General features: G+C 55.2%; 2 protein-coding genes across 5 annotated transcripts in view; one reads left to right on the forward strand and one right to left on the reverse strand.

Annotated features, from left to right (window-relative positions):
* Window positions 1-17,278, reverse strand: part of SLC5A10 (solute carrier family 5 member 10) — a 38,946-nt gene that overhangs the window by 7,461 nt on the left and 14,207 nt on the right. For 3 of the 4 annotated variants that reach the window (XM_051632254.1, XM_051632257.1, XM_051632258.1), the window contains one exon: window positions 14,904-15,039. In XM_051632254.1, coding sequence (XP_051488214.1) covers window positions 14,904-15,039 — 136 coding nt within the window. Of the gene's footprint in view, window positions 1-11,257; window positions 11,267-11,782; window positions 11,809-14,890; window positions 15,040-17,278 lie in introns of all 4 variants that reach the window. The other variant, XM_051632256.1, reaches the window with a different exon arrangement.
* FAM83G (family with sequence similarity 83 member G) lies at window positions 132-17,206 on the forward strand. Its single transcript, XM_051632253.1, has 5 exons — window positions 132-626; window positions 6,839-7,006; window positions 10,837-10,961; window positions 11,759-13,202; window positions 16,787-17,206. Exons 1-5 carry the CDS (start codon window positions 132-134, stop codon window positions 17,204-17,206), a joined length of 2,652 nt encoding a protein of 883 aa, XP_051488213.1.

The following is a 17,278-nucleotide window of genomic DNA, read 5'->3' on the forward strand; positions in this document are numbered from 1 at the left end:
TGAGCCAGGAAGGGTGAAGCAAGTTGTGTACTTATAGACTGGGGAAGAATTAATTCCTTATTTGTTGTCCATATCCAGCTCTTGCTGAGCATACAGATCCTTCGGAGAGGGTAGAAGCGTCCGTGGTCACCATGGCCTTCTCCCAGGTGCAGTGCCTGGATGACAGCCACGTCAACTGGAGGTCCAGTGAGTCCAAGCCTGAGTTCTTCTACAGCGAGGAGCAACGCCTGGCCCTGGAGGCGCTGGCCTCCCGCGGCCCCGACGCTTTCTACGAGGTCCTGAAGAAGGAGAACATCAGGGACTTCCTCTCCGAGCTGGAGCTAAAGAAGATCCTGGACACATTAGAGACGTATGACCCCGGCTCTGAGTACATCCCACGTCATGGGGGCAGCACAGGGGAGAGTGATGGTGACCACAACAGCCAAGGGGATGAGCAGGACGTGGCCCCCTCCCTGGAGTACTGGCCCCAGAGGTCCGACCGCTCCATCCCCCAGCTGGACCTGGGCTGGCCCGAGACCATCGCCTACCGGGGGGTCACCCGCGCCACCGTCTACATGCAGCCCCCGATCGAGGGGCAGGCACACATCAAGGAGGTGGTGAGGAAGATGATCTGCCAGGCTCAAAAGGTGAGGTGGGTGCGTCGTGGGGACAGGGCAGGATGTGCCCCGGGCTGTCCTGCTGAGGGAGGATCCCACGGATCCAGGCAATCCCCCTCCTGCCAGGAGCTCTGCCCAAGCAAAGGCATCAGGGTCAAACGTTTGGGTTTTATCATGTTCCTTCAGTGTTAAGCAATATTTGGGGATCAGATTTTGCTGAAAACACTTTTAGCCTGGTCCAGCACTCCCTGGGAGCAAGGCGACCCTTCCTATGGTCCCCAGGGCAGCACCAGCAATCCCAGGGTCCCTACAGGGGCTGTAGAAAAAACCATAGGGGTGAAAAATAGGTTTGAGCTGCTCCCCAGCTGCAAGCCCACAGTCCCAGGCCCGTCATGATGGTTCTTCCCAGAGCCCCGTGTGACTGCATGTGGCAACACGCAGGAACCGGAGGAGCCAAACTCAGCCCTGGGGCAAAGCAGCCAAAGCCACCAGTCTGGTGCTGACGTGTGCAAGTGTCAAGCTTGGGCTGAGATTGCTGCTGTGCTCCAAGCTGGCCACATCCTGGCTTTAAGAGGAAAATGATGAGTTGATGTGCAGGACAAGTCAGGGGAGATGTCAAAGGGATGTGGGTTGAGATTTGTTCTCCCTAGGCCTTTAAACCAAGGAGCAGCGAGTTGAGGTGCATGAGTGATGGGGTCAGGCTGGTGTCATGGGCAGGAGGACCAGGGAAGGAGGAAGATGTTGACATGCATTGAAGGCCAGCAGTGGTGGCATTTCCCAGTGACCCAGTCCCAGCTTGGAAGCGCAGGAGGGGTCAGTACCTGTTAATTTCATGGTGCTTTGAAGCCCTTTGAGCTCTTGCTCCTTTGAGAAATCCAGCTCCAAGGGGGAATCATCTCAACACCAGGGATGCTCCAGCAGGAAAACAGGGAGATCGTGCCAGTGTGGTTATGGAGCAGGAGGAGACAGGCTGGGATGTGTCAGGTCCACCTGGTTTCAGAGACCCCTGTGCCAGAGCCAGGGGCAGTGCTGGGGTTTGCAGATCCTGGCAGCAGAGCAGGAAGCCTGGTGGCACACAGCTGTCAGAGCCTCTCCAGGACCAGAGGTCAGGAAAACCGATCTCCCACCATATCCAAGGCATCTGGCTCATGGGATGGTTGATGGGGGGATCGGGGCTGCCCTGCTGTGACCGGAGCCATCTCAGACTGGCCATCACCTTCCAGAAGTCGAGGTGACCTGTCCTTACTTGTGCTGTTTTCCCTCAAAAAGGGCTTTGCAGTGAGGGCAAAGAGAAGGGAGAGCAGATATCCCACGGGATGGAGGATGGGAGAACTCCCCTATTACAATTAATGTCTCATCTTCGGGTCTTTCCAGCTGCCTCTGACCTGGGCTTGTAGCTCCTGCCCCGCTTTGCCTACTCACCGCTTCCCGCCTCCCCCGCGCCAACAGCATCTCCTGAGTCACCCTGGCACCCTCCTCCTGCTCAGCAGAGACAGGCAGTTGAGTCAGGCAGCTGCCAGGCCCCGCTGCCTGCACCGTCCCCACCTCTCCTTGGAGCCTCTCCAAGCCACAGGGATGTGGCAGCGGTTGATGCTGCCATGCTCGTCACCTGTTGCTTGATGCCCCATGAGCAGGGCTGGGCGCTGCCTCCTGGTCCAGGTGGTTCTTGCCAGTGGGATGAGATGTGGTGACACCTCTGGTGACATGCAGGAGCCTGCTTGGAGCTTAGAGAGGGAGACAGAAGGGTGTGTATTTGAAATCTGCAGTCCACAGGGTCTGGGGATGGCAGGAGTTTTGGCCTCTGATGGGTGAGGTTCTTCCAGGGGTCTCCCACTCCATGTACAAGGATGGCAGCTACTGCAGCTGAACATGCTCTCACACAGCTGAGCCCAGGTGACCACTTGTGTGGGTGCTCCAAAATGTGGGGATGCTGGGCCAGACCACCCTCCTCTGCACGTAGAGAGTTCAGCCAAGGCTTAAAGTCTTCATGGCAGCTTGGAGGTGAAACAGTTTGGCTGAGGAAACTGAGAGTGGGCAGAGAGATGGTCTGGCTGCCTCCCCATCAGGTGTCACATAGGCTGGCCATATGCCCTGTCCTTCCTGCAGTGTCCCTTGAGCCACCCTGCGGAGATCCCTGCTGGATTGTCCCATCCCACAGGACAATGGCAGTGCTCTTCATCCACCTGAGAAGGAGCATAGGCTTGAGAGAGCTTCAGTCTTGCACCCCAGAGGGTGACCCTTGCTCCTGCCACTATTGAAGACACTTGGCCTGAAACGCTCCAAGATGCTGAAGCCCAGACACGGGGTTGCTGTCTCGTGGCCAGAAGAGCAAAGTTCACCCAACAAACAGCCTGGCTGAGGAAAGTTCAGCCACGTGAGAGCTGTTGATGCTGGGAAGGCTCAGGGCAGCACAGAGCTGGGCTGCGGGAGCCAGGAGCTGAGACGTGAGGCCCCTTTGATGGTGCAGATGAACCTACTTGCTTGCAGGAACAAGGCCAAACGCTGCCGAGTTCAGAGCCTTTGCTTTGCTCAGCAGAGAGGCAAACCCAGGCAAGCTGAGCAGGGGATGCAAATGATCCCCTCCTCTTTCTGGGAATAAATGGTAGAGAAGAGAGGCAGGATCTTGTGGCCACATCCCTGCTCTCCCAATAAATCCCATCTTTATGGCCAACAAACAAAGGTAGTCAGGGTTGTCGTGCACCATTGGGCTTCACCCTGGAGACCTTCACCAGGCCCAGCCATGGCATGACCATCTCTCCTCTGATGAGGATCCTCTCAGGCTGTAAAACTTGGAGGAGAAGTAGGGAAGAAGATCTCCCTTCTCTCTTCTCCTCTAGATTTAGGCTCTATCTGACCAGAAACCAGAGCAGGCTGAAAGCACTGACCTTGGCCAAAGGCCACCAGAGAGAGCAATGAGCTTGACCTCCTCTCTGCACCTGAGGTTCCAGGTTGGAATTGTGGTGATACAATTACCCTGAGCAACTTCCAGCAAAGGTTGGGAGGCCCTATTAATTACTGTTTACAAAACCTTCTGCCATTCCTGGATGAAAGGGTCGACAGGGGAGAACAATTTTTCATGTTACTTGTCCCACCTCTCCCTCATCCCAACACGCTTCCTCTAATTGTACCTTGGTGCCTGCCTAATTTATTAAACACCCACGTGGTGTGCCCCAAAAATCATTAGCTGATGATTCAGAGTGAGCTAATAAAGAGCCATGATTTCCTCTATAAAACATGACCCTGCAGTTCATGTGCTCATCAAAGCTGCTCAGAAGGATCCCAACATCACTTGCCTGGTGTCCGAGGGGACACAATGCTCAGGGCTCCTCGGGGTGTTGGGACCTGGCGCCTGCACATCTACTGCATCCAATGGACCTTGGCAGCTCCTGGGATCTCAGGAAGAAAAACTGAGGAGAAGAAAAACTCACCCTGCCTGAGCTGATCTTCTCAGCACCCTCTAGATGAATGGCAGAGGGATGGCAAAGCTTCCAGGGATGACGCAGCAGCAAAAGGGCTTTGGGAAGAGGTGAGGCTCTCCTGCTGCTGGGGACCTCCCCAGCTGCCCTGGTAGAGGTGATGGGGACAAGGGTGCCAAGCTTGCTCCCCAGAGCAGGGCAGCATGGTTTGTTCCAGACATTCCCATTCCCCAGGATGGGAAGTAAATAGGGCAGGGTTTTCACTCCTAGGAGCAGACAGACCTCCATTCTTTGCAGATTAAACCCTGCACCTGGGCTTGACACCGACCAAACCAGTCCCAGAGGAGGGACAAACATGGGCAGCCCAGCAGCAGGTCTTGACCCTGTGGTGCCCGGGCAGTTGTGGCACTGGGAGCGCTGCCAGTGCCATCCTTGCTCTCTCCCAGCCCATTTTGTGCCAGGACAAGCATGTTGGCACACTGGTGTGGGATCCTGGTGACAAAGCCAGGCCAAGCCTGTCCTGCAGGCGAGACGCGGTGGGGTGGGAAGCAGAAGTGCTGAGTGGTGACAGGATGCACCAGCCGAGCAGGAGGAATCGGGTTGAAAATGTGGGCAAGCAGGTGAGAGCTGGGCTGCCCTGGGCAGCTGCCTGCTCACCAGCCCTGCGTGAGCCATGCCTGGGACAGGGGACATCACCGTGCCCTGCCCACATCCCTGCAAAGCACCTTACCATCCTCAGAGCTACAGCAGCAAGTTGGAGCCTCAGGAATGCCAGGATCACAATGGGAAATACCCTTTTCCTCGCACAACAAGGGACAATGCTGCGCTCATCTCCATTTTATAAGCCCTCAAGCTTCTCTGGAGAAAATGTAGAATGCAGGCAAAGTGACACGACCCTGGCTGCAAGGAGCATCAGTGCCAGAGAAAGGAGGACCGCATTGGCCACCAGACCGACCTCCTCAAGCCAAGGAAACACTGTCCCAGCTCAACTGCCCCTCACCCGGGACTCGTGGCAGACAGCACAGCTCCTCTCCAATTACTTGCTGCACATGGAAAAGCCAAGCCCTGAGCTTCAGGAGTAGCTTTGAACCTGTTTGAACTTCACAGTGTTGGCGAGACAAGCACAGCCCTCCCTGGGCTGCCCATGCAAAGCAGGCACCCGGTTTTCTGCCTTAGTTTCCCCAGTAGGACAATGAGGACGTGCAAAACATAGGAGCAGGTGCACGAAGGAGTGAAGATTTATCCTTTCGTGGCAAAGCCTGGTGAGAGGCTCTCAGGGGAGGGTAAATGGGAACTCAGTTAAAAGCAGGTGACAGAACCACAGTGTCCCCTGTCACTCAGCTCATGCGTGGCCAGGGCTGGGGAGGCTGGGGTGGCACGGGAGGTGGTGTGGGCTGGGGCTCCTCACGCAGCCTCGCTCCTCGCCCCATCGCCTGCAGAAAAGGAAGGGAAGAGCTGGCAGTGTCATCACACACAATCCTCTTAATTAGAGCCCTCCACCTCCTGTGGCACAAAGCTAATTAAAAGGCAGCCTGGTGCTTTGAGAGCACTGGACTGGATGTTCCTGAGTGTGCGAGAGCCCAGCACCGTCCTGATCCCTTCCCTCCCAAGGTGGTCCTGTGCCACCCCCAGGTCAGGATCCCACACCAGTGGCCTGACTCAGCCACGTGCCACATCCCCCGGCCCAGGGCACCTTCTAGAAGCAGCCACAGAGATAGGGACACCGATGAGTTTCTGAGCATAGGACAGGGACATGCCAGTGCCCTGGTCACAAACCTGTGTGGCTGTTGCCATCCATGTGGGATGAGGGACACAGCTTTGGGAATGGCACCATGATGCTCAGCTGGGCTGCAGGCAGCTGCCTGCACATCTCATGCTGCACCACCACTGCTCATCATTGTGTCATGGATGATGCCATCTCCAATAAGGCAAAATCCATGGGTGTGGGCTGAACTCTGGTTCTCAAACAACCATCACAGCAAAATCCCAGTGATTCTGGATGTGACACAGATGAATCTTCCTATCACACATGGGACTTGAATCACCCCGGGTACAAAGGCAGCTCTGGCTTGCAAAGGGTGGTGACGCTGCCATGTGCCAAACCCTACTGCCAGTGCTCAGGGCCCTGGCACCATCATCCCAGCTCTGCTCCACTTTCCCATGGCCTGGGAGGGAGGAGGGATGCTCAGCAGCTGGACACAGGGAGCTGCAAACTCCCAGCTGCTTTCAAGAAACCCCACCAGCTCACACCCAGGCCTGACTTTTAAAAGTCATTTCAGCTCCTGAATGTGCCCCAAAGGTGTCCAGATACTTTCTACCAAGCTTATAAACACTTTAGGTATTTTTTATGTTGTTTCTCTCACTGCAAGCATGCATGACAACCCTGGAGACAGCAACCACCCCACGCATCACTGCATCACAGGTTTCCCCTTCTGATCCTCCCCATGACAGGGCCCCAGGCAGTGCCAGTAGAAAATGGACACCAAACTTCTCAGCCAGAAACCAAACTTTCACATTTGTGATGTTTTTCAAAGGCAAAAAAGTTAGATTCACCCTCAGAAGCCAATTTTTCACAAGTATGTTATGCTACAGGCCACCAAGGGAGACCAAACCTCCTGTAGTGACTGCAGAGGATTGAGACTGGGGGCTCCCACTTCCCTCCTTTGAGGTGGCTGGAGCAGGGGGAGCTGGGGCTCTCCCACACCAAATCCCACCCTCCTAGAGAGAGAGAGCCCATGGCTTCAGCTCTCACCCAAGCACTGGCTACATCCCAGGGATGTCACCCAACCACATTATCCAGCCTCACCTCTCTTCTCCCCTCTCCAGGTCATTGCTGTGGTCATGGACATGTTCACTGATGTTGACATCTTCAAGGACCTGCTGGATGCCGGCTTCAAGAGGAAAGTGGGAGTCTACATCATTTTGGATGAGACCAACGTGAAGCACTTCCTACAAATGTGTGAACGAGCCCAGATGCACACCGGGCATTTGAAGGTAAGGATGGTCTGAAGGGACCAGGTCTGGGTGGCCTCCTCCAATGCAGGGAGATGATCAGATCTTGGAGGGATCATAACCCCAAAACTTTGGGCAGTCCTAGATTAATTTAGTCCATTTTTCCTACAACCAGAGCTGAAGGTGATGGCCAGATCCAGAAGGATCATGATGGAAGGGAAAAGGTGATAGACAGGGACATGGATTTCCACCCAGCAAAACTGGATGCAGAAATCCTGGGGGGCTGCTGGTACCATCCAGAGCTGGCTTTGGGGCAGAAGGGTGTTCAGGGGGCTGCAGCCCCAGAGGGATAGGTACGACTCAAGCAGGACACTGCAAAGCCCTGGGGTAAACCTACATGTTCAGCTCACCCTGGTGAACCAGCCAGTAAGAGGGAAGGCACGAGAGGAAGGCTGCTCTGCCAGGGCCCCATCCCTGCTGTCACCTGCCCCATGCCTGCACCTGCCCCGGGGCAGGACCAGCAGGAGCTGCCACCAGCCAGTTCTCTCGCTTTGGGGCTTTCCCGCATGTCAGAGGCTGGAATTAAAAAACTCAGTTTTTCCCTTTTCCGGAACCTCCGCCCCAGCACGGGGCTGGGAGCAGAGCGGGGAGGCAGCCACACTGCCTGTGACCCCAGCAGCTGCCGAGGGTGCCCTCACTGCTCTCACCCACACTGGGACTGATCTGCCCACACACACTGTGTTCACCCGTCCCCAGGGCTGCTGCACACAACATCACTCCTGTGCACAAGTCCTGTCTGACACAAGGGAAGATAGAGCAGTGTGAGACATGCCCAGCAGTGCAGGGGCTCAGTCCCCAGCCCAAAGTGCCCCAAAACCTTCATGCATCTCTGAGTGTGCTGGGAGTGCAGAGAAAAATCACCTTGCACAGTGCTCGTGCAAAGGATGGGGGAAGACAAAGGGGCAGAGGAGCTGGGGGGCTGGGGTGTGGTGGCCTCAGGAGCAGCCACAGGGCCCCTCACTCCAGCCACAGGATGCAGTCCCAGGCTCTCTGCTGGGCACTGTGCTCCCACCACCAGCATCAGATGGAAAGGCACCAGAGCAGCCCAGAGGTTTCAGTCTGGGGCTTGGACATCCCCCCTCCCCGCTGTACCCAGGGCCTCAGCCTGGCCTGTTGCTCAGCAGAACAGCCACGTCACCTCTCCTGAGGTCACTGGCTGCCAAATGGCTGCAGGGAGACCTGTGCCTGGGCAAGCTCCCCAAATCTGCTCAGAGTCAGGGCAAAGCTTCAGCTGAGCAGGAACATGTAGGAGCCACGACACCCTCACACCGGGCTGGCATGAGTCCGGGACACGTCAGGGGCTCGGGGACACCCACCCTGGGGAGCCGAAAGCACTGAGCCTTGCACCTCCCCCAGCCACAGAGCTCCTGGCCCTGCTTAATTGCTGCTCACAACAATTAAATCAGACTCAGTGAGCTTTAACCCGCGTCCAAGCTCCCCAGAGAGTCTGGTATCCTTCTACCTCAAGACCAGAAAAGCCAGAGCTGACGCACGCCAGCATTTTAATGCATGAACAACCTCAGCGGCAGGACAGGAAAAGCAGGAGAACATCTGCAGAGCTCGGCAAAAGTCTAGAAGTCGAGATTTGCCACATATTGCAGCCAGTTTGCTGGCACGGGCTGCAGCAGGGCAGGAGGCTGGGAGGAAAGTAGGGCAGTGTCTGGGAGCTGCCGGGTAAGCCAGGAGATGCTCACCAAACAGTAGGTTTATCTTGGTGCCTGCTGCAATTAGCGAGCGGCTTTGGGCAAGGCGGTTGCTTGGTTGAGCAATGATGAGTTCCTGGGGAGTGATTCACCCCGTGCCGGGCTGGGCAGGCGGCCACGGCGCCGGGCGCCCGCTCCTGCGCGCTTGTCTTGGGAGAGATTAAATAAACAGATCTTACTTAAGAGCAGCGATCCCGCCAGAGCCAGGAGGAAGGGAAAGGTAACTGGCACCTTGCTCCTGGGGAGCTTTGTTCCCCTGGGTGTTACCTGAGAAAAACCCACGGCTGCTTTTGTGCCTTTGTGCGAAGTTTCAGTTCTGAGAGAGCGAGATCGACGCCCTGGGAGAGGTGGGGAAGCCTGGGGCAGCTCCCCGGGGGCTCTCGGCAGCCCCAAAGTGGAGGGACAGAGTGGGACAAGAATCACAGAATCCCAGACTGGTTTGGGTTGGAAGGGACCTGAAAGATCATCCAGTCCCAACCCCCCTGCATGGGCAGGGACACCTCCCACCAGCCCAGGCTGCTCCAAGCCCCATCCAACCTGCCCTTCAGCACTGCCAGGGATGGGGCAGCCACAGCTTCCCTGGGCAACCTGGGCCAGGGTCTCACCACCCTCCTAGTGAAGAATTTCTTCCTCAGATCTCATCTCAGTCTAGCCTCTCTCAGTTTGAAACCCTTCCCCCTCATCTCATCCCTCCCTGCCCTTGTCCCAAGCCCCTCCCCAGCTTCTCTGGAGCCCCTTCAGGCACTGGAAGGTGCTCCAAGGTCTCCCCAGAGCCTTCTCTCCTCCAGGCTAAACACCCCCAACTCTCTCAGCCCGTGGAATGGAAACTGTCACCCCAACCTGCTTGCCAGCCGCCCCCAGTGCTGGCCGCCACTAACACTGAGGTGTTCAGCATCACTCCCCCCAGACACAACAGGCAAAAAGGCAAATGCTAAGAGAAGAAAATCAAAAGCATAAAAACCGCCCCAAATTCCTCCACTCCATGTGTAAAACCTGCCTGGAAACCTGGTCAGGAAAAGTCTCTGCTTTTGCATCAAAACCAGCTTCAAATCACAGTCCCTCCTGCCAGACACACAGGAGAGGGGACAGTGGTGAACCAAGGCTGTGCCAGGTCAGAGAGGAGACCCCAGGGCAGCAGATGAGGGAAGCCTGAGGTGGGAAGGAAAAACAGTTTTGGTGCCTTTTCTTTTTTGTCTTTTAGAAGCTTTTTAAATAAAAATCCCAACCATGAAGGGCACGACCTGATGAGGACACGGTGCCTTTAGCAATGGCATCACCAACATCCCAGCAGGACAGGGAGGAATGCAGCTGCTTTCATAAGAAAATATTTTCTCCCCACCCAAGGGAGACCATTTGAAAGATGCTATCTGCTCAGCTGCAAAAATATGCTGGTGCTCTCCAGAGAAAAGCACAGAGGCATGAGACAGACTGCACATCAAAAATTCATGTTCTCAGAGCCAGGGCTGCCCCTCCCTGCCTGGGCTCCCTGAGAGGGGACACCCCACCCCCTCTGCAGGGACCCACTGTGGGAGGTGCTCTTTTGCTCCATGTCCCTGGGTTTCATTTCCCCAGGGTGATAAGATGTTTCCCCACTTTTTAATTTTTCCCATTCAGCCTTAAAAAGAGGGCTAGATGCTCAGACTTAAGAGCACAGCAAGGCAGGAACCACCAGCAGGTCCACTTGTGCTGCCCTGGGGTCACCACCTTCCCCTAATAACCCTTGTACTTCTCCCACTAGGGAGAAGGTGAAGAATCACCTCTCCCATTATGGCATTTGCATAGATCCCAGAAGATGGAAAATGTTTGGCAGCATTATCACATGCTGCTCACCCACGGGCACGGGCAGCACCAGGTTCAAGAGGTAGAAAACACTGCCCGACACATGAGCAGAGCAGGAAATTCCTGAAGCCAAGTCCTTGGCTCACTCCACGGCCCTGGGCAGGTTATTTTATCTTCCCATCACTGTGGCCTCCTCTGAGCCAGCCACAAAGACTGATTCCCACTCCTGGAGGGGCTGTGGAGCATCCCCAGGGGCATCAATGGAGAGGTGAAGGATGCTCTGAAGACCAGCCCTTTGCTCCTGCACACACTTTTGCCTTTGCTTTGCAGAACCTGCGAGTCCGGAGTACAGGGGGGACAGAGTTTTTCACCCGCTCGGCCACCAAGTTCAAAGGGGCTTTGGCCCAGAAGTTCATGTTTGTGGATGGGGACCGGGCCATGTGTGGATCCTACAGGTAATCAGTGGTGTCTCCTCTCACCCACCCATGGAGGTGTCGGTCAAAGGACTGACAGGGACCCACATGGTCCAAGTCCTGGTCCCAGAGCCCTGTCCCAGACTTGTTTTCTTCCTCCTAAAGTGGGAGATGATTTTTTTCAACGCCAGCCTGAGTCTTGGAGTGGGACCCAATGGGTCCCCACTGCTCTACAGCCAGGTCTAGGATACTCCTCCTTGGAGGTGATGGGACACACCAAGTGCTTCTGCCAGGGGATGTGATGATCACAAGGAAGGACAAAAGCATCCAACTGCAGCCAGTCCTAGCTCTCAGGTTGATCTCAACTTTTCAAGTTAAACGTTTCCTACCCAAAATATTTTGTCCAAATGAAAACTTGCTTTGGTAGGAATGGATCAGTCTTGGGAAGCTTTTCAGCTCAAACAAACAAGTTTCATAAACATGGAACTGAAGCATTTCCTCCTTTCTGGCCACAAGAGAAAACACGTCCATTTATGAGTCATTTTTCTTAACTAAACCCCAACTGAGAAAGGAAAAGCTGCCAACACTGAAGTGAAAAACTAAGTGGCCCTCAGCAAATACCTGATAGTTTTACTCCAAGTTCCAGTGTGCTCGAGACTTCAAACCCTTCCCTCTGATTTGGGATGGGAGCTCTATCTTCCGTCTTGTTATTATTCATGTTTACAGTGAGATCATGTCCCTGCTAGCACCACCAATCCCCCGGGGGATCCCAGGGCTGGGGAGAGGCGCGTTATTTGCCAGCGAGTGCTCAGAACATTTCCAACATGTTTCTCTTCCAGCTTCACCTGGTCCGCGGCAAGGACAGACAGAAACGTCATCACGGTCCTCTCTGGCCAAGTGGTGGAGGCATTTGACAAGCAGTTCCAGGAGCTCTACCTCATGTCCAAGGGGGTGAGCCTTAAGTCCATCACCATGGGTGAAGAGCCCGAACCTGAGCCCGTAACGCTGCCCTCGGTCGTGCCTGTGACCCCTGCCAACGCCGTGGTGAAGAAGCTGATAAACCCTAAATACGCCCTGGTGAAGGCCAAGAGCGCCGACCAGATCAGCAAGACTTCATCAGAGAACCAGGACAAAAATCAGAAGACAGACAACAAAGGGAAAGCCCCGCCTGAGGGCCAGGCGGGCGACAGGCACGGCGACGTGGCAGACCTCTCCCTGCTCATCCACCCTGGTCTCCTGAATCTGGAGAAAGCCAACATGTTTGACTATCTGCCCACCTGGGTCGAGCCTGACCCTGAGCCTGGGAGTGAAGTCTTGGGCTACATCAACATTATTGACCCCAAGATAAAGAACGTGAAGCTCTCGCAGATGAACCGCATCAAAGTCTGCGACGTCTCCCAGGCCAGCGCCCAGCACCGGCAGATGCTGAAGAACAGGGAGATGGAGAACAAGAACTCAGACCAAGAGCCACCTCTGGTGTCCCCCTGCCAAAGACAGACCTCACAGACCCCCATGGAAGCTCCTGCAGCCCCTGCTACCAGCCCCTTTGAAGGTGCCAGCTGGACAACAAAGCAAGCGGGAACATTTACCACTTCACCATTGGGCCACCACTTGAAGCCACCAGAGGAGACACTGGAGGACATCAAGCTCCCAGTTCCTAAGCCAAGAACCATTCCCGTTGGTGTTCTTGTCACCAAAGTCACTACACCCTGTGAGAGCAGCGCTACCTTTGAGGCTGACATACAGCCACCACTAGCCGACCACATGGATGCAAAACAGGAACCAGAGGAGAACCCCAACAGAGCTTCAATGGAGACCTGCCATCTCCAGCCAGACCGGCCAGCAGTGGGACCACAGGAGGACAGAGGGCCTCCCTGCACCCACAATGGGCTGGGAGAAGAGGAAGAGGAGGAGGAAGAGGAGTACATCACTCTCAGCGACCAGGAGAGCTACTCCAGCAGCTCTGCTGACCACAGCTACCGCCGCTCCAACGCCTCCTCCATCTCAGACGAGTACTTCGAGGTGAGGGATCGCTACGGGCCACTCCGGAGAACCAACTCTGATGTCACCCACAATGGGGAGATCCTGCCCATCCAGAGGAAGCTCAGTGACCCTCACATCAGCCGGGGCACCTTCCTCAGCCCCTTGGGGAGCCTTCCATCCCTGAAGCACGTCCGCATGGAGGACGTGACGAAGAGGAGGAGCAACGCTGTGGAGATTAGGTGTGTGCTGCCCCGCACCATCCTGGATGGGAACAGCTCCTACCCCAGCAGTGCCGCCCAGGTAGGACTTCATACTATAACCTTCCCTACATTTCTCCACCCTACAAAGGCTGCAAACCTGGAGGTGACCCAGCCAGCTCAGGCAAGGCGTGGTGTCATCCCTAGAGCTTTGGTGTTGCATCCTAGATGCTGAGATCAAGACTCCCCATATGGGAGAATAACACCCTACACCCTTGCTGGGAGTCACCCAAGAGGTGCTGCTCTTGGTTGGGAAGGTGGTGGCCAAGCCACAGCTCTTGAGTACAATGGGAATGGCTGGGAAAAGGGAGTTTTTTGGGAACTGAGGATTATCCCATGGCTTTGGGTTGTGGGATGGAGCTCAGCAGCTCTGGGTACAGCCCATCAGCAGTGGCATCGTGCCCAGCCAGGGCCAGACTGTATGTGCAGGCGTGTCCTTCTCAGGCTCATTTTCTACCTCCTTGCAAAAGTGATTAGCATCAAAGTAAAAACACTCGGACACATAATTAGGCACAGCAAGACAGCAGAGAAACAGGGATGACAACCTCTGTGGGTGAGCGTAGCAGTCAGCAACTTTGTGGCAGGTCCACGAGTGACACCAGGCCCTTGTCACCCCCTCCCCCAGTAGGGCACATGCCAGAGTCCCACCATGGTGGGACCATCACCCCATCCAAGCAAGGGTATGCTGGGGTCAAACCCCTATTTCCACCCAAGCTCTTTAGCTTCTTGGACTACCAAGCGTTTTTTGGTTTCTTGAGGCTTCCCCCACCTTTGTTTTCAGGGCTTTCAAACCCCCCAGGGTTAAATCAGCAGCTGAAATCCCTGGAGCCACCTGAGGTTACCCCAGCTGAGCGTCTAATCTGTATTTACAGGGAATTAAATTTACTAGCCCAGAATCCACTTGCATCTCCCTTCCCAGGCAGCAAAACACAGCTCAGAGCAGGGCTTTAATCCTTGCACATCAAACATCCCCTCACACCCCACCGAGCTGTGCAGGGCAAGAAGCACCAAGCGCTTTGATGCTCTGTGACCCAGGTCCCAGGTGCCACCTTGCTAGGGGTGGCCAGGTATGTTTGTGTTCCTGCAATAACTTGTCCTGGCCCTTTGATGCAAGGCAGGTAATTAACGCCCCAGAAGGGTTAGCAAAGCCAGCACTCAGAGGATGGAAACCTGCAGAGGGTAGCTTCTCCCATGTGTAAAATAGCAACCTTGAATCCAACAGGAATCGCCATCAAACATTTTTATGCTGGGCCCACGTTTCTTACACCCTGGCCTGTAGCCCAGCATAGTCCAACATGCAAGTGGAGGCTCTTGCCAGGCAAACATCAGGTTTTCCATCCACCTAGAATGCTGCACCCACTTTCTAAACCTGCCTGGACACCATCCTGTGCAACTTACTCTACGTGAACCTGCTCTGGCAGGTGGGTTGGACTAGATGATCTCCAGAGGTCCCTTCCAACCACTAACATTTTGTGATTCCGATTATCCGTGGAGTATCTCCTTGCCAAAATACACACCACCCTGTTCACACCAGGCTACGAGTAGCATTTGCTGATGGCACAAAGACAACACCAAGGACTTCTAGGTTCTCTTCTGTCCCTCTCCCTCCTGCAGACTCCCCCACATCTGTAGAGAACAGAGGTTTCCAGACAAGTCCTCCCACCTCCCCTCCCTTCCATTTGCCACTTAGTGACAGGCAAAATGTCTGTCCTGGCAGCTCCATGTCCACACCTTGGGACCTTACCTGGGTACAGGACCCTGCTGATCATCCCTGGCATGATGATAAGGAACAAGGGCAGCATCTTCAGGTAGCTGGCCAAGATGGAGCCAGCCTTGGCATGACTCAGGTTCTTGGCAGAGAGCGACCGCTGGACAATGACCTGCGGAGAGAGCCAGGTGGGAGGGTTGAGCAGCCACCAACACCTCCTAGTCTACATCAGCCTCTTCCTTGCCCAAACTGCATCCCAGGCACTGGAGCTGTTGGGCATGAGGCCGAAACACAGAGGAGACATGTATCCAACCCACAGGCTGGGTTTCTCTCCAGACCAGCAGCAGGTCACTGTTATGCCACAACACCACAAAAGCCCAGTGCAACCACAGCAGCATGTCCTCCTGCTGATATCAACCATTATCCACCATCATCCTCTCCCCTCTTGCCCCTTCTATTCAACTTCCTCCCCAAAGAGTGCCCACAATAAGAGGGACACCAGGTCCAGCCTCCTCCTACCACAACTCCACCACCGACACTGCTCAGACCATCATCACACTTCAAAGCTGAGCCATGTCTATCCACAATGCAGCCCTTGGGTTTTGAGGCAGTCTCTCTTAAATAGGCAACATCTGTAGGAAATGCTGACCTCAAAAGAGCCCAGACTCTCCCCAAGGGCTTACAGAGAAGTGCTGAGCACCCAGCAGGATTCAGCTGCTCCAAAGCTAACACTGGCTGGTGCCATGGTGGGCAGGAGGAACCAGGTGCCGGTTCCTGGGGTGGGATGCTTGGGAAGCTGTGGTTTAACTTCTACCCAGGAGCCAGAGCACATCAGGAAACATAGGCCCCACCACCCAGCTAAGTCACCACATCAGGCACATGATGACCTCAAACCTAGATCACCCTTGGTCTTCCCCACCCAAAGACACCCCAGAACTTAGCAGTGATTTTAAGCAATATAGTTAAAACAATCTAACACTGCCTGAGCTAACCTGCTGTAATGCAGCCTCCTGGTCCAGGAAGGAGGTGTCTTCTCAGGAGCCAATGGGATTTAATGACTCAACATGAAGTTGATGCCAACAGCACAGCAGGGGTCTCAGCAGAGGCAGGACAGGTCGGGGCAGCAGCTCTGCAGCCTCGTGGCCCCAGCTCATCCTGCTGTCAGCACCTGCACTCACTAGATCCAATCTCAGCCCAGCACTGTCTGCACGGGTGCAATCACACCTCCAGATTGCAGGGCAGACACACCCAAAGAGGGAGATCAATATCTGGTGACCACAGCCATGTGTTCAGGCCTTACTCAGTCCAGCACTAACATTAATGGTGCTCAGACCCGATGCAAACATGTCTCTCAACGCAGGCAATCAGAGCCACCCCCGCAGCGGTGTTGCAGCTCAGTGTTGCCTCCTGGTCCCACCTCCTCTCCCAATCCTCCATCCTTTCATCTAACCTCGGTAGCCACCTAATCCCACAGGTGGGGTCTGGATGACTGAATGCTCTTTGGGCCTGAAATGAGCACTTAGATGATTAAGATGGGGGTTCAGGCTGCAGCTGGAGAGAAGGTGTTGAGATGCTGATGACATCCTTGATCCTGGATCTCCAGGTGGCCATGACTGGGCTTGGGACAGCTTCCAGCCTGCTGGGGCTGCTCGGGGAGTGGCTGCTGAGGTGCTGCCAAGTGCAGGACAGTGCGTTGCCAGAGCGAGAAATGAAAGGAGCAGCATCAGTCAAGACTGGAGGCAGTTTTGAACTGCCACCAGACCCAGAAGAATTTGGGCAAGGGAGTACACCACGTGGCAGAGAGACTTGTCTGTGAGGACCAAGTCCACAGCACAGAGGTGTGAATGGGTGTCCATGCAGGGGAGCAGCATTCCCCTGGCAGCAGCAGCTCATCTCTTTTTCTGCTCTTTAACAAACAGGGGACACACATCTACCGTTACCGACCCAGGAACCCTGCAGGCAGAGAACAAGGCAAAGAGGTCTCCTGCTCTCCAACACATGAGAAACCCCTTGGGGCCACCAAATACAGAGGGGATGGAGCTGAGCCCAAAAAGACCATTGCAGGCAGCCAGCCATACTGGCAGAGCAAAGCCTTCAGCCCCACCAAGCCCACACCACACGGCCGCCTGTCACCAAGCAACCCCAGAACATCAAGCAAACATTTGATCTCTCTGCCAGAAAGCCAGAAGACAACCGAGGAGATGAGGACACCCCTTGGCATCCCACTCTCCAAACTGTCCCAGTCCAAGCACCTCAAGAACAGGGTTGCGGGAGCCCCGGGTGCTTCTATTGACTCCAAAAAGAAGCTCCCCGAGACCACCAGCCAGAAGGACCATTAGGTGCTGATGCAGGTGGACTTCTAGGTCAAGAGCAGTAGTAGAGCGTGCCTGGACCTCAGGCAACACCGTGTT

Source organism: Apus apus, chromosome 14, assembly GCF_020740795.1.
Source record: "Apus apus isolate bApuApu2 chromosome 14, bApuApu2.pri.cur, whole genome shotgun sequence".
NCBI lineage: Eukaryota > Metazoa > Chordata > Aves > Apodiformes > Apodidae > Apus > Apus apus.

Bases quoted from the DNA above. Each gene is read 5' to 3' on its own strand.
- FAM83G (XM_051632253.1), top strand. From the start codon at position 132: ATGGCCTTCTCCCAGGTGCAGTGCCTGGATGACAGCCACGTCAACTGG. The intron at 627-6,838 runs GTGAGGTGGGTG...TCCCCTCTCCAG, and splicing joins TGATCTGCCAGGCTCAAAAG to GTCATTGCTGTGGTCATGGA. The intron at 13,203-16,786 runs GTAGGACTTCAT...TTTAACAAACAG, and splicing joins ACCCCAGCAGTGCCGCCCAG to GGGACACACATCTACCGTTA.